We start from the raw sequence: 23,194 nt of genomic DNA on the forward strand, positions 1-23,194 counted from the left end.
GCCAAACGGCTTTCTCCAGCCCGACGCGGCACGCAGGAGAACCAGCCAGGGTGGCAGAGGGAACGCCCCCCGAGGAGCCGGGGCTGGGCCACTCAGCCACCCCCAAGGCCCAGGCTCCTGCCTTCTCCAGCAAGGGTCTGGCCCCGCTGTACATCCTCCCACCCCAGCAGGGCTGCGCATTTCAAAGGGCCCTGCACATTTGGCTTGGAGGCCTCTGAAAGCTCAGAGCATGAAGGAAAGGCTGGACGCCACGCTGCTTTCCCCAGAGCACGCAGCCAGCCTCATCTCCACCTCCCCACAGCACTAGCAGCCCGGAGCAGCCCCGGTGCCCTGAATGAGGCAGACAAGCAGTTACCTCTCCGAGTCCCAGGCCTCCTTGGGGCGCTTTCTCTCCGGTGAGTCCAAGCGCTGGAATCTCTCTCTCCGGCCATTCCCCTTCTCCTGACCCTTCCCCTGGCCATGCAGGAGAGAGCTGGCGTCAGTGCAGGCGCCAGGACCGAGCTGCTGCCCCACACAGAGCTCGCGGGGGAGCAGGGCCCAGGGAAGGGACGAGCTCCACGCAGAGTCCCCTCCTCCACCCGCCTGGCCAGCAGCCCGCAGGGAGACAGCAGAAAGCAGCTGCTCTCCGGGAGGGCGCCCGGCCCCAGGGCCACTGGCTGCTCCCGCCCCGGGGAAACGGGCTTTCCTGCATTTGGTGGGAGGGAGAAAGGCTCCCAGGGGTGGGGCCCGATGCCAGGGAGGAGCTGGACTTGGGAGCAGGCCCGAGGGAGGCCCTGGCACGCTTCACGTGGCCCTATCAGCCACCAGGCAGGCCTGGCCTCTGGGCCCCACTGCTCAGTGAGCAGAGACCAAGCCCGCGGCACCACGCTAGCCCTTCCCCCACCTCTCGCTCTCTCTTCTCCAGATAGGCCAGCTCCTGCTCCGAGCGTTTGATCTTCCTGTGGATCTCCAGGTTTTGCTGGAAGGAGGAAAGCAAAAGGCACCGTCAGTGCAAAAAGCCTGGAGCCGGAGCCACCCTGAGTCTAGATGAGCTGATCTTGCAGGTGCTGCCTGAGCCAAACAGCGCCCATCACACTGCCTGTGGACAGTCCTTTCCAGCGTTTCTCTCTAAGCTGGGCGCTTGGGCGGCCGCCAGAGAGAGTCCAATGCTGCCCAGCTGATTAGCAGAGCACCCGCAGGGCCAGCAGCTGGCAGCGTGTTTCTGCTGGTGGTGCACGTTTGGGCATGCTGTGGTGCATGCAGAAAAATTAATTCCACACTTGGATGGAAAAAACTAGAGGGAATGTTGGTCCTTTTTCTTCCCAGCCAAGCGGTAGGGCACAGACTCCCCATCAGTGCTACTCAGCCTTTCGGACTCTAGCTTGCGGTGAATTTAGTACGGAGTGAGCGGTGCAGAACACAGGCAGCTACTGGCCACGCTTCTGTCTGTGCAACTCTGCCGGCAGCCCCCTTGCGGCCAGGCTGCGCTCAGTCACTGCTGCTGAGGATTCAGGTGGGCAGCGCTCTCAGGAGCGCCCAGCTGGGAATCCACTGCCCCTCCCCTCAGCCGGCCGGCTGGGCGCACACACCAGGACAGGCGCGAGCAACGTGGCTCGCTCTGATCCCTCCCACGCCTCGTCCGAGGCTTGTCTCCACACGGGCTCCAGGTGTAAGCGCGCCGGCGTGCCCAGAGACCGAACACTCCTCCCCCAGCACACGCCTGGCGGGCGGTTTCGCACCCCGGGCCTAGCCACACACGCAGGGCTCTGGCCAGCTCCCTCCCTTCCCTCGGAGACCCGGGCAAAGCGACCGCAGCCCCCGCTACCTTGTGCAGGTTGGAGAGTTGCTGGTGCTTGAGCAACACTTCCTTGTTGGGGAACTGCCTCCTGCAGAGTAAACAGGCCAGCTTGGTCCAGTCCGTCAGCTTGTCCTGCTCGCTGGCCGCCCTGCGGGGCTGCTCCTCCCGTGGCGCCGGCGGGCGGTGGGGTGGCACCGCCACGGCCTCCTCCTCCTCCTCCTCCTCCTCATTGTCGCTGTCTCCCCCGTACTCGCCCAGCAGCCCGATCAGCGGGTTCACCACCTTGGGCTGCAGGCCGAGAGCAGAGGCTCCCGTCACTGTGCAGCCCGTGCCCGCTCCACCCGCCAGGCCTGCTGCCTCAGGCCCATCCCCCAGTCTGCCCGCGCAAGGCGGCCACCCGAGGGAAGGGGGCGAGTAGCCCACGGCCCCCGTAGCGCCAGGCCGGCAGCCACCCTGTACAGCGCGCTGGCTTTCCTGGACGCCACTCGCAGCATCTCCCTCCCTGGAGCAACGGGCAGGTTCCCGAGCCCTGCGGGGGGAGGCCGGCCACAGACCTCGCCTTCCAGGAGTCTTGTGCGAAACAGGCAGGGGGAGGCCCACCCCTCTGAACCGGCCTCCTCTGGCTGACGAGCAGGGGCCGCCCCCACGGCCAGCATGAACGGAGGCCGAGCGACGGAGACGCCAGTGCAGACATGGCAGCCTCCGCCCCACACAGCAGATGTCTGCAACAGCCTAAACCAACTGCCTGGCTCTGGGGGCGCCTGCACCCCTCCCCGCGGCAGCGAGGGGCTCGCACCAGGCCCTGGCTGTGGCTCGCTCAGCGAGCCAGCCCAGGCCGTGCTACTGGGCGCCTTACCGGGGCCGAGCTCTCCTCCTTCTTCACCATGGGAGGCAAGGGCTTCTTGAAGACGTCTTCCGCCGGCGGCTTCTCCTCTACAAATTCAGTCTGAAACAGCCAGAGCGAGTTAAACCCACAGAGCCAAGTCAGGCCCCAAACAGTCGCTCGCCCTGGGGGGCCGGCGGCAGGCTGCTAGTCCCATGCCACAGCTCCGCTCCGGGCACAGATTCTCAGCTGATCCTATTGCAATAGCGCTGGGGGCCGCTGTGCTGGGCGCTGTCCAGACCCGCTAGAAAAGCCACGCTGGAGGCTCTGCCCGCACCAGCCGAAGCCTCGGCCCTGGCCGGCTCTCCTGTGCGTGGCGGGGGGTGGGCTGTGGCGCTGGCACGTTGGCACACCGCGGAGTTTGGCGGGAGCTGGCAGTGCCCAGGTGTCTTTGGCATAGCGGCCCTAGACACCAAGGCCTGCAGGGGCCTGGGGCTCACCCTGCCTCACCGGCCAGAGGGCCCAGGGTTGTTGCTGGAGCAGCCTGACTAGAGACACATCCAGTGCGGAGTCCCAGGGAGCCCCCCAGGGCCCAGTGCCTCTCCCCGCCCTGCGCAGCCTCCGGGCCAGACCCTCGGGCCCCTTCTGGCCACGGCGCCGCTCACCTTCGCTGCAGTGCTCCTGCCTCTCTCCTTCCTGTCCCTGCTGGACGGCTCCTTCCTCTCGCTCGTCCTCTCCTGGCTCCCGTGCCGCCTTCCCCGGCCGTTGGTCGGGGACGACGCTGCCTCTCGGCCCGCGGGGACTTCCTTCTGCAGAGCACGGGTACGAGAGGCTTAGCCAGAGCAAGTGGCCGGGGGGCGTGCCGGGCTGCAGCTGGGCAGGGAGTGCGGCCGCTGGGGACGCTTTCCACCCCAGACCCATGGGGCCCTCTGCCCGGGAACAGCTGCTGGCCGAGGGCGTGACGCACACTGCAGCAAGGTCACTGAGCCAGCTCCAAGCCCCTCCCCCTGCCAGTCTGGTTCCGACTGTGCCAGGAAGGCAGAGCTTGGCTATTGGGGCACCGCCCGCAGCCAGCCCCTCGGCGCTCCCCGCCCCGCCTCTCACCTGCGTCCTGGGGTCGTAGTACAAGCCGGCGATGGGGTCGTAGTAGTTCCCGGTGTCGGGGTCGTAGATGAACGTGGACACGTCCGACGGAGCTGGAGGGGAGAGCAGCAGCAGATTGGCCCGGGAGAGCGTTTACCCAAAGCAGGCGTGTGCCGTGCTGGGCCCCACCCGGCCCTGGCTTTGGAGGGGCCAGGCTGGGACCACCCCGGGATCTGGTCCATTGCCAAGGGTTTGGGACCCGGCCCGGACCTGGGCTCCGAGTGTCTCCTGTGGCCCAAAAGCTGCTCCAAGAGGCAGGGAAGTCGGCTGGCCCTAGGGGCTCCACATACTGGGCCGTCCCAGGTCCGCCAGCGAACAGGACAAACCCTTTCCTCCCGGGTCACCAGCAGCAGCAGCGAGCTGAGCTGTTCCTCGTGAGGGCAGCCAAGCCACGGGGCGGCCCACTCCCGGTCTCCCTCGCGGGCCTCAGCCCCAGCACTGCGGGGAGAAAACCTGTCCCACGGCTGCCACCCCAACGAAACAGGCAGGGGCCCAAGGGCGAGGAGGGGCCAGCGCCTCCTCTCAGGTCCCCCGTGCGGGACACGTTTCGAGCTGGCAGCACAAGGAAGGTGCACGGAGAAGCAAGGGGGAGCTTAGCCTTACACTGCGCTCGGCTGTGCCTCTGGGAGTCGGCGCCCCTCCTGTCCCGCGCACCCCTTTTGCCCTGCAACGAGAGAGCCGTTTAGACACAGGTCACAGGAACCGCCCGGGCAGCGCCGGCTTCGCTCTCCCCAGCCAGGCCCATTGACTTCCGCAGGCGCTGGCCTCTCTGCGCAGGGCCGAGGACACCCCCTTCCTGCCCCGGGATTGCCTGCAGCGGGGCAATGAGACGGGGGAGCCCGCGAGCTCGGGGAGCCCAGGCAAGAGCAGTTCGGCCGCCTGCGCCAATTCCTGACCGGCCAGAGCGACGGGCTTGGGGTGAGCTGCAGGCCGGTGCAGTAACCTGACTAGCTGGTCACAGCAGGGCCTCTCCAGGAAGGCAAGCGCTCGCAGGATTGCAGCCCTTCCGTCTCGCAGAGCACGCACAAGGCGCTGCCGCGTGCGGCCCCCCGACGGCCCGAGACGCCCCCGCCTGCGCCGTGCCTGTCTCGCCGGCGCCCTTTGCCACGGCCTGCCGGGTTCTCTCTGCCCATGGCACTTGGCTCCACAGGGGCTCGGCGGGACAAGTCCCCTGAGAAGAGCGAACCCAGCGGACAGACCCGGGGCAAGGCCGGACTGAACGTGTGTGCACTGCGAAGCCGAGCCAGACTCTTCCGTCCCCTCCAATCTCCGCCCGAACCTGGCTGCTTCGGCGCTGCTGCCCGGGGCTTCGGAGCAGAGCGACACATCCGAGCCGGACGCTCTGCCTGCCGCGCGGGCGCCACTCCAGGGCTAGGCCCCACAGCCCAACCTCCCCCCACGAGAGCCCCCGTAGCGGGCCTCTCCAAGAGGCAGCGCTGGCGCAGACCTACCGGGCTGTAGTAGGGTTTGGCGCCCTGCTCCCCGTAGTCGTTTCTAGTGGGAGAGAAACAGGTTAAAGCCAGGTGAGTTTCAGTCTGACCGCAGCATCTTCAAGCACAGAAGCCTAGAACTGGCAGGGCCCAGCACCGTCTAGCCCAGCCCTGGCAGGCGTCTGTCCCACCTGCTCTTCAATAGCCCCAGGGAGGGAGATTCCACAGCCCCCAGGCAACGTATTCAGTGTGTCAGCCCCCAACAGGTATCGTGTCCAACCTCAGCCTTCCTGCTGCAGCTGAAGCCCCTTGCTTCTGGACCAGGCCACAACGGCGAGGGAAGCCCTCTGACCCGGCTGCTCCCCTGCCGGATGGGGGCAGGTGTGCGCACTGCCCAGGGGAGCTGCTGGCTCCTCCGGAATGGGCCGGTGGGTGGACTCCTACCATAAAGGCCACTGGCCGAGGAGGTTACGCTCACAGGCCAAACCCTCTGGTCACTTGCGTTCCGACGCCTCAGGCAGCCTGTCAGCCTCGGGCTCCTCACGTCAGCCTCTGAGCCGGAGGCAGGTACCCAACGACCTGGCCCGCACCTGCCCTGGAGGCTTCTCTTTCGGATCCAGGTACACTGCCGAGGCCCTAAAGAGTCACAGCCCCAGGATAGCGCTGCCTCTCGGCCACTCACCTTCTCCTTCCCGTGGCGAGGTTCACAAGCACAGTGTGCCCGTCGATGCAGATCGGGGGGTCCAGGTTCTGCAGAACCTTCACCAGCTGCACTGCTTCCTGGGGGCGGGGACAAGCTCGCATTCCTCAGACAGACACAGCCGCCCCGCCCCACCCCGCCGACTGGGGGGTGGGCTGCGTGGCAACCCCCCGTGAGAACAGGCTGCGGGGGGGAGGGTGTCTGCCAGGGGACCCCCGGTGAGAACAGGCTGCACCTCACACCCTGGGATGGGCTGCGGGGGGGAGGGTGTCTGCCAGGGGACCCCCGGTGAGAACAGGCTGCACCTCACACCCTGGGACGGGCTGCGGGGGGGAGGGGGAAATCTGCCAGGGGACCCCCGGTGAGAACAGGCTGCACCTTACACCCTGGGACGGGCTGCGGGGGGGGGGGGATCTGCCAGGGGACCCCCGGTGAGAACAGGCTGCACCTCACACCCTGGGACGGGCTGCGGGGGGGAGGGTGTCTGCCAGGGGACCCCCGGTGAGAACAGGCTGCACCTCACACCCTGGGACGGGCTGCGGGGGGGGGGGATCTGCCAGGGGACCCCCGGTGAGAACAGGCTGCACCTCACACCCTGGGACGGGCTGCGGGGGGGGGGGGGGATCTGCCAGGGGACCCCCGGTGAGAACAGGCCCCGCCCCACACCCTAGGATGGGCTGCGGGGGCGGGGATCTGCAAGGGGACCCCCGGTGAGAACAGGCCCTGGACGGGCTGCAGAGGGGACTATGCTCCAGGTCTTGCAGTCTGGTCACTGCGGTCGGTAAATCCCCCCGGGCTCCGAGCTGCCAGGGCCTGGCCTGGGCCCACCCGCGAGGGATGGTTGGAGCCGTGTAGCCAGCAGCTGACTGGGGTGCCCCCAGGGATACTGGACGTTCCAAGCGGCCCGAGTTTCAGCCTCCCTGCCCGTCCGGCCGCCTGCGGGGAACGGGGGGCGCTGGCGACGTTCTGCCCCAGCAAAGCGGCAGGGAGCGTAGGTAGCATCCGTTAGCGCTACCGCTGCGCCCAGCGAATGGCAGAGCCGGGACCGTCGTGCCACCAGGCCTGGGAGCCCCTTACCGCGTGCGAGCCCAGCTCCACGAAGCCGTAGTTGTCGCTCCGCTGGCTCGCCCGTTTCTTGATGATGCTGACGCTGGAGGTGGAGAGGCGCACGAAGGGCGCCAGCAGCCCCACGATCGCCTCCGGCGGGGTGAAGCGAGGGATGCGCTTCAGCATGATGGCTGCAGCAGACAGAGAGCACTGAGAGCCGGGCGGGGGCGGGGACAGGAAGGACACAGCCAGGCAGCTCTGCCCTGCCCCACCCCATCCCACGGGTGAGGAGCGATCTCCCGCTGTCCCAGCCCTGCTACCTCCAAAGGCGCTGCCCCTTTCTGGTGTGGGAGCCTTGTGGCCCCTGCCGCGAGCTCCTGGGCAGGGGTCCCGGGGGAACCAGGCTGTGACTAGCCAGCGCACCTGCCGCCAGGGCAGAAGATGCTTTGTGAAGACTGCGGCTGGAGCACCTCATGGTGAGAGCCGCTGCGCTGCCATGGCCGCGTGCCCGTCCCCGGGAGAGACCCTCCTCCACCAGCTGGGGGCCCCTCTGCCCACCAAGGCCCAGAGCGGGCAGGGTGGGTGCGGAGGGGGACAGCAGGACAGAGCAGACCCCGAGCTGCTGGCTCTGCACAGGCCTCCCGCCCCGGCACCAGGGCCTGGAGCGCAGCAGAGGCAGGGCTGGGGGAGGGACCACTCTCCCCCCAAATCCTTGGCTGGGGTACCCCCTTCCCAAATCCACCAGTACCAGAGCAAGCCAGGCCCCCTCCTCCGCCACTCCACGGGAGGCGACAGCGAGGGCCCAGCCCACCCGAGGCTCCACTCACTTCTGCTCTCGCCCTCCTGGGGGGCGCTGGCAGCAGGCTCCTGGCTCTCCTTCCAGGCGGGGTAGCGCCGCTCCTGCGACGGCCATCGCTCCCGGCCCTCCTCTCTCTTCCGAGGCTCGGGCTCCGGAGCCTGGCTCTGCTGCGGGGCTGCCACCGGCTGGGGAGGCTGTTTCTGCGGCTTCGGGTGTCCCGGTAACTCGGGCTCGGGCGTTTCAAGCTTGGCTTCTGTTACTAGAGAAAAGGAACGGAGCTGACTGGCATCCAGCGCTCTCCGGAGCAGCGACCGCCCTCCTCTTTCCTCCCGGCGCCAGTAGCGCCTGGTCACAGTCTCGGGGCCCTTCCACGAGCGCTGCGTCCCAGCACCCCGCAGCAACGCCAGAGGGAAGGGCCCTGGACAGGCAAAGATGGGGCTGTGCCTTGCGTGGTCCCAGGGCACTGTACCCCAGAACACTCCCACAGCTGGGCAACCTGGGGACCATCCGGCGAGGGAGCTGCCCTGCTGCCAGCCCCCGGGGACACCACTCCAAGACGCGGCCCAAGTGCCCGCAGCTAGCTAGTCCCGCTCTCCGACGCCAGCGCCCAGCACAGCAAGAGAACAGTCCTTCACCCCCCACGCCAAGGCTTGGCGCGTGATTTCCACAGGCATTACAGTTCCGACTGTAGCAACTGCGCCTGTGAACGATGCACCAGTGTCCCCCCTGGCATGTCTAGTGACGGGGCCCAGGGACACCTCGCCTCCCCAGAATGAACATCCCCCCAAGCCCGGCCTGAGAGCGAGGAGTCTCTTACTGCATTCCTGCTCGGCGTGGGCCTCTTCTTCCTCCGCGCCCCCCTTGGGCTCGGCCCCTGGCCTGCTCCCTGCGAGAAAGGGGCACAAGACAAGTGTAAGAACAGGCCGACGCAGCCAGCGTGGGGGCCCACCCCCCAGAGAACGGGTCTTCCTTGTGCCGCTGCACTGCTCACAGGCCAGTCGTGCAAGGCTCCCCCTCCGAACACCTGCACCCCAGGGCCAGCAACAGGAGGCTCGTGGCCCTGGGACACTGCCCCTTGGCTCGCCATGCAGCCGGCTGCTGTGACGCTCGACCAAGCTTGCCGAGGAGGCAGGGATGCAAAGGCCAGTGTGCCTGCAGGCGCCCCGGCACCGCAATGGCAGCCACGGCAGGGTCTGCTGACCACAGAGCTCCGAGCAGGGCCCGCACACCCGCGACTGGCGCTGCCTAGGGGGCTCTGCAGGCGGGACAGCCCGGCACAAAGGGCAGCGCAGACCCTGTCCTGGGAAGGCCTGGCTGTCCGGCAAGTCAGAGTGACGCAGCCACGAGTCCTGGGGCCTGAGTCGTGCTAGTCCCAGACTCCCCAGCAACGGCAGCCAGCCCTGCGAGCCCCTTCTTGGGCTGGCTAGTGCCGCGGGGAGGGCAAAAGCTGCAGGGCGGCGGGCGGCTAGACAGGAACGCGTTACCCCGCGCTCTGTGGCGGGGGGCCGGCTCCACCTCTCGAAAGGGGCGGGGCTGGGGACTAGCCTCCCCCGGGGTTGTCTGGGGCCAGGCTTTGAATCAGAAGCACAGCAAAGGGCTCGCGGCTCCCGGCCCCGTCGCTACCGCGCCGCCTGGAGCCACCGCAGCTCTGGAAGGGCTCGTGGCTGTGGGCCCTGCCGGGGTAGCGCCACGACGGGCGCTGGGAGCCGTTTAAGTAGGACCCTGCTGCCTGAGCCACCGCCTGGAAATTCAGTGGCACTGGCAGCAGGATGCACACAGGAAGTGGCCAGGCGCCGTCCCGGGCCGCATCCTGCCCAGCCCCGGGCTCCAGCTACGCCACCTAGTTCTGTGTCTGCAGGGCCCGGCCCAGCTCCCCGCCAGCCCCTGGTGTTCGGAAGGACGGGGGCCAGTGGCACTGAAGAAACAGGGCAGCAGGCTGCTCCAGATGTCGGTCGCTGTGCCGGGCACCCTTCCCGGCCCCCTGCAGAGCCACCAGCCTGGCAGCACCCCCACCCCGAAGGCGGCTGGTTAGGAGGGCAGGGCCGGGCCGGGCAAACGGTGTGTGCCAGGAAGGCGGCTGGCTCCAACCTACAGTACCCAGACAGCCCCCAGGCAGCTCCACGGGGACACTCCCTCCCCAGGCCACCTTTTAGGCAGCTCGGCCCAGTGACGACCCAGACTCACCGTCTCTCGGGAGCTTGCAGTAGGAGCAGGAGGATCTGTACCCCACCGTGCACACTTTACACTGCAGGGAGAGAGGAGGCAGACATTTCAAAGGCTGCTGGTAGGGCTGGCAGCATGTTCCAGGAGGTCTCCGGCCTGGCTGCACTTGGAGATGGAGCCAGGCTGGTGCCAAAGACCTTGACTACGGGCCAGACCTCTGCACCCTGGGTGCCGCACGTACCCCCGACCCGTGCATGAGGGCAGCTGGAGGGCTTCTCGGGCCCACGGGAAAGCTCTGCCCTGCAGCACACAGCGTCCCCAGGCTGCTGCAGCACTGTGTGCGCAGACAGGAGTCTGAAGGGGTGAGGTGGGAGCCGCTAGCCGGCCGAGTGCCGGGACCCAGGGCCGGGAGCCGCTAGCCAGCCGAGCGCCGGGACCCAGGGCCGGGAGCCGCTACCCAGGGCCGGGAGCCGCTAGCCGGCCGAGCGCCGGGACCCAGGGCCGGGAGCCGCTAGCCGGCCGAGCGCCGGGACCCAGGGCCGGGAGCCGCTAGCCGGCCGAGCGCCGGGACCCAGGGCCGGGAGCCGCTAGCCGGCCGAGCGCCGGGACCCAGGGCCGGGAGCCGCTAGCCGGCCGAGCGCCGGGACCCAGGGCCGGGAGCCGCTAGCCGGCCGAGCGCCGGGACCCAGGGCCGGGAGCCGCTAGCCGGCCGAGCGCCGGGACCCAGGGCCGGGAGCCGCTAGCCGGCCGAGCGCCGGGACCCAGGGCCGGGAGCCGCTAGCCGGCCGAGCGCCGGGACCCAGGGCCGGGAGCCGCTACCCAGGGCCGGGAGCCGCTAGCCGGCCGAGCGCCGGGACCCAGGGCCGGGAGCCGCTAGCCGGCCGAGCGCCGGGACTCAGGGCCGGGAGCCGCAAAGGCCTGCAGTCCGTCCCACAGGACTCCCCCAGGGACCACGAGGAGATCTTCCAGTGACCAGGAGCACACGTCCTGTTTGTATCAGCTTGTGCCCTGGTCGTCCCAGCCGCATGTGGGCCCCGTGGCGTGTCTAAGCTCAGGCCCCCTCCTCACAGCCCTGTGAGGCAGGGACCAAGTCGCCCGCACAGGCCTGCCCTGGCCAGCCCCTGCACTTGTCACGAGCCCAGGGGGCGGCTCGTTTCCCCTCAACTGCCTGCTGAGGCAGGGAAGTGGACCCCACGGCAAAGCGCAGGCAGCTGGGAAGTGACCCCTGGTGCCGGTCCAGCCCCAGCGGGCGGGTGACCGCCCCCGGCGTAGGAACACTCAGCAGGAGCACCGTCAGCGCCGTGTCTCTGGGGGGGTCCGCCTCTGCCGGCCGCGCCAAGCCTGAGCTGGGGAGGGGGGTGAACAGGCATCTGCCCTGCCCCCACTGGCCCATGGGAGGGGTCCCAGGGCACTGGGGGGGGCAAGCTCCTGGAACCAGTTTCTGCACTAAATCTCCGAGCCTGGCGCTGGCAGCGTCCCCTCTGACGGGTTCCCGCGTTCCAGCTCCATTTCCCCGCCCTTCCTTGCAGCCCTGCAGAGCGCCCAGCACGTGGCTGCGTGGGCACAGCCCGGAAATGGTGCCTGGGGAGTCCTCTACCTCGGACACCTGCCCCCCACACTAGGGGCGCAACGCAAACACCAGCAAGGGCCAGATACCCCTCGGCACGGGCGCTTGGGGAGAAGGCGTGCACGGAGCGGGCTGGCCCTGCCCGCCTCAGAAAGCAACAGCTGCTTTCGGCCACGGAGGGGGACGGTGCCATTTGCCCCACGACACACCGAGTGCGGAGCCTGGCAGCGAAAGCTGGAGAGGAGCAGGGGCCGGGGCAGCCCCGCGCTATTCAGAGCAGGCGCCCGGGAACGTGGGCGTACGCTGGAGCATCAGCGTTTCCCGGCACGAGCGCCACTCGGCAGGAGAAGAGGGGGAAAGGCAGGCCCCCCATCGGGAACCCTCGCCCGCTGCCGGCACTTACCCGCTTGCAGCGCCAGAACTCCGGGCACGGCGTGTACTCAAGGGTCACGTCTTTGCCACCAATCACAAGGGTTCCCTGCGGAGACAAGGGAGGCGGTGACGGCCACGCCAAACACGCAGGGACGGGCCAGGAAAGCCCCGTGATTCCGAGCCAAGCCGTTCGTAAGCAGTGGCCGGCAGCCCCCAAACGGCCAGCTCTGCTGCAGAGCTGGGGTCTGCTGAGGAGCTGGCCACAGGCTCTGCCACGGCACGGCTGGCATGGTTAGTGCCAGGGCAGCCAGCCTGGCACAGCTCGCCCCACTCCTCAGAGGGGAGGACAGGACACAGGGGTCGCAGGATAAACCGCCGGGGAGCGGCTGCGACTGGTGGAGACGGGGGCCACTCGCCCCGGAACATCGTGTCTGCGGATGGGCCTCGGGAGCGCACTGGAGGGCACGAGGGGGGAACACCATAAACCAGGGCGAGAGGAACCCGGCACCTGGGTTGACCTCTTGGTCCCTGCTTGGAACCCGGCTCGCCTCCATGCCACGGTGGGCGGGGGCAGACTGCTGGCCTGGGAGAGGGCTGGCACGCTGCCGTGGGCGGAAGGGTTTGGGCTGGGTGCTCAGGCAGTGGGCAGCCAAGAGCTGAAGACATGGGGGACTCGCAAGCCCCCAGGCCACGCTTGGGGTATTCCCTGAGCTTCCCACTGGGAGAAGACAGCACCTGGGCAGGGGCAGGAGCCACTGGGCACAGACGTAAGGCACAACGAAGCGGAAGGCGAAAGCCTCAGACTGCACTTGGCCCAGCCTCATGCAGTGAGCACTGAGGATGCCCAGTGGTGCTCGTCACTCAGGCAGGGCCCATGCACGTGCCGAGGGTCCGTGCTCAGGAGCCCAGAGGTCAGCCTGGCACCGTGCGGCCCTAGAACGGCTGGGGGAAAGATCCCTGTCTCCTTCGGCGCTGACAGAGCCAGGCAGCCTGCGCCCAGAGAGCCCCTCGGCCTCTCGCCTCGCTTCCTACTCTGGCTCCGGACCTGAAAAGCTTCGTCCTGGGAACGTGCTTCTGATCGCAGCCCGTGCGCTAGCCCCAGAGAACCGGAGACACGGCAGTGCGTCCAATCCTCCTCCGGCCAGCCGCTGGGAAACAAACCGTGCTCTCCGCACGCCCCCAGCAGCGGCACGCGCCCGGCAGCGTCTTCAAGACACTTAGCACCTTCCAGGCGTCACCGTCAAAACGGCTTCCCCGGGGATTGGGGCCCTTCCCAGTCCGACCAGCAGAGAGCAGCGAAACAGCCCCCAACACCCTGCTGACCAGGCAAAAGGGCTGTGGCCCGAAAGATTATCCCAGAGTCTACATCCCACAGGAACCAGCTTCATTTGCATGCTCAAGGGCCTGGCCCCAGACCTTCGCCCACCGCCCCTTGGGGGCCGCCCTCTGGAACCTGGGCACCGGCTCAGGGCTGGAAAAGCCTCCTGCTCCAGGGCTCGCCCACTGCTCCAGTCTGCACCCGCGCTGCAAGAGCCACTGTGGGGTCAGACACAGCACACGCGCAGGGGGCGTCCCCTCTGGCCTCCGGTGCTGCTCTCTTGCACACGCACCCCCCGAGGGACTGTCGCTCTCCGGCATCCGGCAACGCTCTCCCAGCACATGCACCCCCTGAGGGACTGTCACTCTCCAGCATCCAGCGACGCTCTCCCGGCACACGCACCCCGAGGGACTGTCGCTCTCCGGCAACGCTCTCCCAGCACATGCACCCCGAGGGACTGTCGCTCTCCAGCATCCGGCGACGCTCTCCCGGCACACGCACCCCGAGGGACTGTCGCTCTCCAGCATCCGGCGACGCTCTCCCGGCACACGCACCCCGAGGGACTGTCGCTCTCCAGCATCCGGCGACGCTCTCCCGGCACACGCACCCCCAGAGGGATTGTCGCTCCCCCAGCACACGCACCCCTGAAGGACTGTCACTCTCCAGCACCCGGCAACGCTCTCCCAGCACACGCACCCCCCGAGGGACTGTCGCTCTCCGGCACCCAGCGACGCTCTCCCGGCACATGCACCCCCTGAGAGACTGTCACTCTCCGGCGTCGCTCTCCTGGCACACACCCCCCCAGAGGGATTGTCACTCTCCGGCATCCAGCGACGCTCTCCTGGCACATGCACCCCGAGGGACTGTCGCTCTCCGGCGCCCTGCGACGCTCTCCCAGCATACGCACCCCCCCGAGGGATTGTCGCTCTCTGGTGCCCGGTGACACTCTCCCAGCATACGCACCCCCCCGAGGGATTGTCGCTTTCTGGTGCCCGGTGACACTCTCCCAGCATACGCACCCCCCTGAGGGATTGTCGCTCCCCCAGCACATGCACCCCTGAAGGACTGTCACTCTCCGGTGCCGCTCTCCCGGCACACACAGCACCCAAGGGCCTGTTGCTCTTCGGCACCCAGCACCGCTCTCCCGGCACACGCACCCCCTGAGGGACTGTCACTCTCCGGCGCCGCTCTCCCGGCACACACCCCCCCAGAGGGATTGTCGCTCTCTGGCATCCGGCGACGCTCTCCCGGCACACGCACCCCCCCCGAGGGACTGTCGCTCTCTGGCGCCCTGCAATGCTCTCCCAGCATACGCACCCCCCCGAGGGATTGTTGCTCTCCGGCGCCTGGTGACACTCTCCCAGCACACGCACCCCCAGAGGGATTGTCGCTCCTCCAGCACACGCACCCCTGAAGGACTGTCACTCTCCGGCACCCGGCGACGCTCTCCTGGCACACACACCCCCAGAGGGATTGTTGCTCCCCCAGCACACGCACCCCTTAAGGACTGTCACTCTCCGGCACCTGGCAACGCTCTCCCGGCACACACAGCACCCAAGGGCCTGTTGCTCTCCGGCACCCGGCACCGCTCTCCCAGCACACGCACCCCCTGAGGGACTGTCGCTCTCCGGCGCCCTGCAATGCTCTCCCAGCATACGCACCGCCCCGAGGGATTGTCGCTCTCCGGCGCCCGGTGACACTCTCCCGGCACACGCACCCCCTGAGGGACTGTCGCTCTCCGGCGCCCTGCAATGCTCTCCCAGCACACGCACCCCCTGAGGGATTGTCGCTCTCCAGCGCCCGGTGACACTCTCCCAGCACACGCACCCCCAGAGGGATTGTCGCTCCCCCAGCACACGCACCCCTGAAGGACTGTCACTCTCCGGCACCCTGCGACGCTCTCCCGGCACATGCACCCCCAGAGGGATTGTCGCTCTCCCATCACACGCACCCCTGAAGGACTGTCACTCTCCAGCACTTGGTGACGCTCTCCCGGCACACACAACACACAAGGGCCTGTTGCTCTGGCTACAGAACTTAATTAGCCGCCCTGGCTTCTCTTTCACTTCCCCACTCAAGACAGGAGAGCCTGGTCTCTGGCAGCCCCTCGCTACTGCAGCATCTCCCCCCACTACAGGCCGACTCTGGGGCGTTTGCTCCAGCCCCAGCCGATGCACATTCGGCCTGCATCTGCAGGGAGGTTCAACCCACCAGTGCTAACAGCGGCTCGGGCACAAACAGGCCCAGGGTGAGTAATTGCTGCTGAAGTGCGGCTCCTGGGATGTGCACCACTCAGCACTGGTTGGTCTGCTCTGTATTTTTACAGAACCTGTCACAATAGGGTCTTTGGCCATGACTGGAACTCCTGTGCACACAGTAATCGGCTGTGTATTCGAGAACATCTGTGAGCGCGAGCAAGACTGTTTGTCCACCTGCACATCAGCACGCGCACGCCTGTCTTGTCTGCCTGTCCATCCGCCTGTCCGTAAGCACAAGCCTGTCTGTTCCCGTCTGTGAGAGCGAGCCTGTTTGTCCGCCTGTCTGTGAGCGTGAACCTGTCTGTGCATCCACCTGTCCGCGAGAGCAAACCTGTCCGTCCGTCTGTCCGCGAGTGTGATCAAGTCAGTCCATCCATCCGTCCAAGAACTGCTCCTAAATGGTAAGCTCTAGGACCATCGTATTTGGCAGGCAGCTTCCTCTTCTCCAAAGCAAGACCAGGGCTTGGTTGTGTTGTTCGGGGGGGGAGGGTCTGAAGTTCCCCCTTCCCTCTGATTTGTATGGGGACCCACCGAACCATGCAGAAGAGAGACAGAATTACCAGGCAGGCGGAGGAGGCTGGCTGGCTGGGGCCATCCCCCCCACCCAGGACTACCCCTTTAAGGAGGGCAGAGGGGCTGCAGTCCCTCCCCCATTCCTACAGGAACATTGTTGGCCCTTTGCCAGGGAGTGAGGAGAAAGTGCACTTTGCTCTATTCCTCGCTTTGGCTGGAGGGTGCAGGTGGATCTGGACCTGCCCCAGTCGGGGACTTGCCCCCCTCCCCCGGCTGTGCCCGCTGGAGCTGCAGCGGCCATGGGGAGGCGCTGCTCCCCTGGGCCCAAGCCGCTGCGGCGAGAGGGGGCTGGGGGCGTCCTCTCCCAGGGGCAGCCTGCAGACTGAGCCTTGCACCCCAGCCCCGAGCAAGCCGCTGCGGCAAGAGGGGGCTGGGGGCGTCCTCTCCCAGGGGCAGCCTGCAGACTGAGCCCTGCACCCCAGCCCCGAGCAAGGCCGGGTCAATGATTGTTATTCCCTATGGCGGCTGAGCCCCGGCGTTCCCAGCACCAGAGCTAGGAGCTGCCCAGTGCGTGGGGCCCGAGGGTCGCCGTCAGGCAGCCGCAGAGGGAGGAGCAAACCCAGCGCAGGACAAGAGGGGTCTGGCAAGGGGGAAATGGCAGCTGGGCATTTTTCCTCTGCACGGTGAAGTTCCACAGCTGTCCGAGGTCAAAGGTCAGTGGTCACTTTCGAAAGAGGGCTTCATGGCGCCCCACGTCCTCTGGACCCAGCACACGAGCCGGGCTCCCTTCCCGTAATACCTCCGCCCCCACCTTGTGCCACAGATCTGCCCTCACGCCTGCGAGGCAGGGCCGTCCCGTGGCAGGCAGGAGTGGAGGTTCAGAGGCTCAGGCCAAGTCTACCCGCCAGGCTGCCCAAAGGCACAGCAGGACGGCTCTTGCAGCTGCGCTCCCCCACAGCCCAGCACGGTGCTTCAGCGGGTGGCGCTTGTGCCAGTCGGGGGCGGGTTTCCTCCGAAGCGCGGCTGACAGACGTGCCATGTAAATGCGGCCCGAGGGCTTTGGCCACGGGAGGGTGTGGCAAAGCAGGAATTGAACCCAGCTCTCTCCAGTTCCACACCAGCACCCAAAGCGTCGAGCCACCCTCCCGTGGGTGCAGGCAGGGCAGGGGAACTGGGAACAGGTCCAGGTGAACTGGGGAGCCCTTAGTGAGCCAGCTGCCTCTCCAGGCCACCTGACCCAGGTTCGGAGGGGCCCTCTGGCCCGAGCGCCACCACGCACCATCCTGGAGTTCTTCTGAGGTTAAGGCTCAGACTGCGCAGGTCTGCGGGCTGAGACTGGGGCAGCCACATGGGTGTATGGGGCGGCCACTGGCAGAGAGGCACTGGGGGGAGCTGAATAAGCAGAAATGGGAGTGTCCCTGTGCAGTGGCTGTCCCCCCCTGGCCCGGCCCCATTGCCCCACGCAGACCAGGGGCACGTGGCCCGTCTTTCGGAGCCAGGCCAAGATGGGGCGCTCTCACTCACACCTGGCTTGGGCACCCCGCACTGAGAGCCTCTTCGGGGCACAAGCGGCAGCAGGCACCTGAGGCCTTAAGTAAATGTGGGGAGCGGGGTCTGAAGGCAGGGCGGACGGGCGCACAGGCGCTGCCTTCGGGCCTGGCACGGAGGGGTCCCAGGGCTGGGGGCCAGCATGGATGTGGCAGTGGCACAGGGGTGCTGGGGTACACAGCTTCCTGACGGCCCTGTCAGTGCACAGGTGAGTGGTTTGGAACAGCTGCCATACGAGGGCAGACTCATCAGATGACGGCTTTTCAGCTTAGAAAAGAGCCGCCTCCAGGCTATGATCGAGGTCTATGCAATCATGGCTGGGGTGGAGAAAGTGAGTAAGGAAAAGTTATCGACTTGTTCCCGTAACACAAGAACCAGGGGTCACCCCATGACATGAATGGGCAGCAGGTTTCAAACAAACCAAAGGAAGTTTTTCTTCACGCAGCACACAGTCAACCTGTGGAACTCCTTGCCAGAGGATGTGGTGAAAGCCAGGACTTTAACAGGGCTCCAAAAAGAGCTAGCTAGATTCATGGCAGTTAGGTCCATCAATGGCTGTTAGCCAGGATGGGTAGGGACGGTGTCCCTGGCCTCTGTTCTCCCGAAGCTGGGAAGGGGTGATGGGAGGGATCACGTGAGGATTCCCTGCTCTGTTCACTCCCTCTGGGGCACTTGGCGCTGGCCACTGTGGGCAGACTGGACACTGGGCTGGAGGGACCTTTGGTCTCACCCAGCCTGGCCGCTCTGATGTTCTTAGGTCGTCAGTGTGGGAAGGGGAAGATTCTGGTGTTTCAGATCACAGAACCGTGGCATTAACTGGTCCCACACTGGCCAAAGCCACGAGCCTGCCCTGATGGGCAATCCAGGGCAAGCCACGGAGAGACGGTGGTGCTGCAACCCGCAAGCCACAGGGACAGGATGCTGCTGGATCCTGGGGCTGTCGCGGAGAGGGTGGGGCCAAGGGGTGTGCAGTGGGGGGTTCAGGGATGAGGGGTTTGGGGTACACCAGGGGGCTCCAGGCAGAATGTTGGGGGGAGGGTGCAGGAGGGAGCTCTGGGTTGGGGTGTGAGCTCTAGAGGGAGCTAGGGTAGTGGAGGGCGCTCGGGGCTGAAGCAGGAGACTGGGGTGCAAGGTGCTTACCTGGGACAGCTCCTGTTTGATGTAGAGGCTCCATGTGCCTCGCACTCACCTGCAGGCACCGCCCCCCACAGCACCCATTGGCTGCGATTCCCAGCCAGTGGGAGCCAGGGGAACAGGCCTTCCCAAAGCGCGCAGGGACACAGCTCTGGGGGGAGGGCAGTGTGCTCCCCTCCTGCAGCCCCCAAAGCCCCGTTCTTCATCCAGCCCTGCCTGCTGGGGCCCAGGGAGCCTGGCTCTCCCAAGCCGTGGCAGCTGCCTGCTGGGGCTTACTAGGCAGCTACGCGGCGCAAAGGGAGCCCTGGAGGGCGGCCGAGATCCCTGCTCCTGGCTGGCTAAGAACCGGCCCGTCCCGCCGCCTCTGCCCACAAGCGCCTCTCGCCTCAGCCAGCTATGGGAGGGGGCGCGCCCGGGTGCAGCACCGAGCACACGGGGCCCCGCCCAGCGGGCATCCAACGCCCATGCCAGCCTGGCTGGGACAGTCACAGAGCGGCTTCCCGCAGCCATGGCTGGGCAGCTTCCAGCAACACAACCGAGTACTGGGCCGGGCCTTTTCCTCCCGCCCCTCACCAGTGTCAGGCGCAGCCAACGGCCAAGGAGTTCCGAGGCCCTGAAGCCCCGTGCGGGCCCTGTCCATCACTGGCTTTGGGCTTACCCGGTGCTGTGGCGCAGTGGGGGGCTGCCTGCTCTGTGACCCGGGTCCCCCTGCGCTGCGATGGGAGATTCTCACCGACTCTCCCACATGTGGATTAACCCAGACACCCAGGCTCAGCCTCCCAGGGAGAGACAAAGGGAGGGGGGCGGAGACCAGCACCTGCCTGGGGGGCAGAGCTAGAAGAGAGTTTTAGTTTCTGTCTGGTATCATGGAGGAAGCAGCCTAAGCAAGGGGGCTGGGATTTAGGGGCCCAGGCTCTCCCATCTCAAGGGGGGCTGAGGCATCCCAGGCCTGCCCTGTAAACTCCCTCTATTCTACTGGCTGGCGGAGTCTGTCCGTGCCACTACGGGGGTGCAGGAGGCGGGGGGACCCCGACGCGCTACCACAGGCATGTCAGCCATTGCTTCCCAGAAGGGAGCCCGCCGTCGGGGGCCGAACGCTCCTGCTCTAGTTCAGCCAAGGCCCTGGAGACCTGCCCCCAGCGGGGGCCACCGGCCACACTTCACAAGGCAGCCGCAGTGCGCTGCCCACTCCCAAAGCGCAGCGTGCGCGCCGGTGGCCATCGGGACAGCAGAGCCCCGGGAGGTTTCAGGTGGGTGGGCAGGCGAGACGAGCCCTCATCGCACACGGCAAGAGCGTCTCGAACGTGTTCACTGCCCACGTCCGACCCGGGTTGGCGAGGCGCCCAAGGCGCTGCAGAGCCCAGCTCGGAGAGGTAGCGCACAGCACGCGCCCGGGATGTGCTAGTTATCCCAGACCCAGCGCAGCCAAACCCAGAGGCCAGAGCGCTACCGCGGCGGGAAGGAGCGTAACCTACCTTGCAGAAAGGCAGGCCGTGGGGCTGCCCGCTCCGGTTCCATCTCCGGTGCACAGACACCCCACGCTGGCGCCGTAGGGAGCGTTTGGCCAGCAAGGCACTGGGCTGTGCCCGTGCTCCAGAGGTCCATGCCCCTTTCGCATGAGGCCACCAAGGGCAGAGCAGACCCAACCGTCCTTCACTCCTTCACTTTGCAGTCCAGAGCCCCAGCAGGGAAGGGGGCCAGGCCGTGGCACCCACGCCAACCACACCCCAAAGCGCCAGTCACCGTAGGGAAGAGCTCTCAGACTGTCCACGCGGGTCCCACTCCTGGGGACTGACAAGTGCTTGGAAGCGGGCAGGAGCCAGCGTGGGCACTGAATCGGGACGTGTCTATGGGTCTGGTAAAGGTGGGCCCAGCGCCGGCTGAACTGCCTGAGCACTAGTGGAACGAGCTCTCACATGGCGAACCTGTACCGTCCACGTACCCTGAGCGCGCCACTCCTCCATGGAGGGCATTACCTGTGTGCCGGCCGGTGTCAGCCAGCCCCGACCATTCGCCCTTTCGACCGCGGCTGCAAGAGTCACGGGGGCCCCTGCAAGGTCTGGCCCTGTCAGCGTAAGACGACAGCCCTTCTCACCGTCCTTGGGGATGAGGCGCAAACTCGCTCCCATGGAATTCTGAAACAGCGGCGAAAAGGAAGGTGGCCCATGAGCGACGCTGTCCTACGGCCACGCTGTACTCAGGGGACCCACCGCAGGGGCCTGTCTCTCCTCTGCCCTCTGAGCTGCCACGGAATGATGGCTACAGAGACCAGTAATGAGCAGGCTGCCAGAGCTCCAGGATCAGGTCGCATTGGCTTCGCCAGCATTAAGTGGTGGGCTCAGGAGGGGGCGTCTCCTGAACTGGGGCAGTGGGGACACCAATAGGGAGCCTGCTCGGGCGGGGGACTTACAGCATGGCCCTGCGCAGGAGGCTGATGGGCAGGTGCTGCTGCGAGCTCTCTGCTGAAGCGGAGGCCGGGAGGACAGAGGGGATCTCCTGCACAGCGCAGCCCGCAGAGCACCCAGGCGGGCCTTCCGGAAACGACCGCAGCGCACCTCTTCCTGCGCCGAGCGGGTCGAGCTCCCACTTCCACAAACGGATGGAAGACAACGACCGTTCCAAGCGCCCAGGCCTCAGGGCTTCAGCCGGCCACCTGCAGGGCCGGGGGATTCCCCACCCCTATTCCGACGGCCATCTCCTGCTGCGAAGCGTCCGGGGCGGGCGGCCGAGGCTGGGAGGCGGCGGTTCGGCTCTTGTTCACACGTGCAGGGTCTGACTCAGCGCCACGCATGAGCTCAGAACGAACCTTCACCTGGCCAGAGTGAGCAGCGACCTTGAGGCGTTTTGCCCCCCGCAGCGCGTGGGCGAGCGTCCCTTGCCACGAGCGTCTGGGCCTCTCTGCGACTGCGGGGGGCGGGGGCGCTCTGGAGCCATCGGAGGCTTGCCGCAGTGGCCGTGCCGACAGGCGCTGCTCCGGGAGGGTGCACAAGGCAAATGCGCACACAGAGCCAGCTCCGGCTGTCAGCAGCCCGGCCCAGCAGGAGGGACTCGGGCAGGGCAACGGGAGCGAGAGGCAGGTGACTGGAAGGGAGGCAGGAGCCCAGCCCAGAGAAGAGGAGAAAGGTGCCAGAGACGGAGGCCCTCACGGCCTGGCCAGCAGGGCCGGGGAGTTCGCTCGGGTGTCTCTGCCGCCTCAAGGTGGGGGAGAGGGGACGACTAACAAGTGGGAAGGCTGCCCGGGTCCCTGAACAAACTCCCAGGCTGACCCAGGAGGCTGCTCTGTCCCCTGCGAGCACCGCGCCCCCAAGTCACCAGCCCTGCGTCTTCCCCCGCTCGCCTCAGAGCCCAGGACATAGCCGCACCGACCTCAGGGCAGAGGCAGGACCCGCCCGCAGCGCCGGCTGCTCCCTGTGCCGCTCTGCGGGGGGCTTCAGGCGCTGCCCCCCCACCAAAATCACTCCGCTGCCCCCTCCCCCCCCGCCCCAGGTCAAACCCCCTCCGGACCCTGCGCCCCAAGCCCCTGCCCCAAGTCACAACGCTGCCCCCTCCCCCCTGCCCCGGGTCAAACCCCCTCCGGACCCTGCGCCCCAAGCCCCTGCCCCAAGTCACAATGCTGCCCCCTCCCCCCCCGCCCCGGGTCAAACCCCCTCCGGACCCTGCGCCCCAAGCTCCTGCCCCAAGTCACAACGCTGCCCCCTCCCCCCCGCCCCGGGTCAAACCCCCTCCGGACCCTGCGCCCCAAGCCCCTGCCCCAAGTCACAACGCTGCCCCCTCCCCCCCGCCCCAGGTCAAACCCCCTCCGGACCCTGCGCCCCAAGCCCCTGCCCCAAGTCACAACGCTGCCCCCTCCCCCCCGCCCCAGGTCAAACCCCCTCCGGACCCTGCGCCCCAAGCCCCTGCCCCAAGTCACAACGCTGCCCCCTCCCCCCCCGCCCCAGGTCAAACCCCCTCCGGACCCTGCGCCCCTGCCCCAAGTCACAACGCTGCCCCCTCCCCCCCGCCCCGGGTCAAACCCCCTCCAGACCCTGCGCCCCAAGCCCCTGCCCCAAGTCACAACGCTGCCCCCTCCTCCTCCCGCCCCAAGTCACAACCCCCTCCCAGGCCCTGCACGCCAGGCCTCTGCTCCAGGTCACAACTCCCTCTTTCAACCCAAACTCCCTCAGACCCCACAGTCTCTCCTGAACCCCAGCCCCTTACCCCAAGCTCCTTCTGCACCCAACCTCCATCCCAGACCCTGCTCCCCCTCCATAGAAAAGTGGGGCTGTTGAACACTTACCGCAATCTTGGAGTGCCCCCCATTAAAAATGATTGCCTGCCCCAGTGTAAACCTTGTCTACAAGTCTGGGGTTGCTGCTGCCCCCTCCCCACCCGCAGTTCCGGCACCTCCAGGCATCCGCAAAAATGCAGGCCCGGGGGTGAGAAAGGCGGCAGTCTCTCCCCAGGGCCCAGGAGGTGAGAAAGGCGGCAGTCTCTCCCCAGGGCCCAGGAGGTGAGAAAGGCGGCAGTCTCTCCCCAGGGCCCAGGAGGTGAGAAAGGCAGCAGTCTCTCCCCAGGGCCCAGGAGGTGAGAAAGGCAGCAGTCTCTCCCCAGGGCCCAGGAGGT

General features: G+C 67.2%; 1 protein-coding gene across 3 annotated transcripts in view; it reads right to left on the reverse strand.

Annotated features, from left to right (window-relative positions):
- Positions 1-23,194, reverse strand: part of RBM6 (RNA binding motif protein 6) — a 75,873-nt gene that overhangs the window by 2,598 nt on the left and 50,081 nt on the right. For all 3 annotated transcript variants that reach the window (XM_075939554.1, XM_075939552.1, XM_075939553.1), the window contains exons 7-20: positions 11,853-11,927; positions 9,904-9,964; positions 8,537-8,605; positions 7,748-7,978; positions 6,951-7,111; positions 5,856-5,953; positions 5,195-5,237; positions 4,347-4,407; positions 3,705-3,796; positions 3,266-3,409; positions 2,634-2,723; positions 1,805-2,065; positions 884-958; positions 356-453 (exon numbers count right to left, since the gene is read on the reverse strand). In XM_075939554.1, the coding sequence (XP_075795669.1) occupies positions 356-453; positions 884-958; positions 1,805-2,065; positions 2,634-2,723; positions 3,266-3,409; positions 3,705-3,796; positions 4,347-4,407; positions 5,195-5,237; positions 5,856-5,953; positions 6,951-7,111; positions 7,748-7,978; positions 8,537-8,605; positions 9,904-9,964; positions 11,853-11,927 (1,559 nt within the window). The remainder of the gene's footprint in view (positions 1-355; positions 454-883; positions 959-1,804; positions 2,066-2,633; positions 2,724-3,265; positions 3,410-3,704; positions 3,797-4,346; positions 4,408-5,194; positions 5,238-5,855; positions 5,954-6,950; positions 7,112-7,747; positions 7,979-8,536; positions 8,606-9,903; positions 9,965-11,852; positions 11,928-23,194) is intronic.

This window comes from Pelodiscus sinensis, chromosome 11 (genome assembly GCF_049634645.1).
Source record: "Pelodiscus sinensis isolate JC-2024 chromosome 11, ASM4963464v1, whole genome shotgun sequence".
NCBI classification, from domain to species: domain Eukaryota; kingdom Metazoa; phylum Chordata; order Testudines; family Trionychidae; genus Pelodiscus; species Pelodiscus sinensis.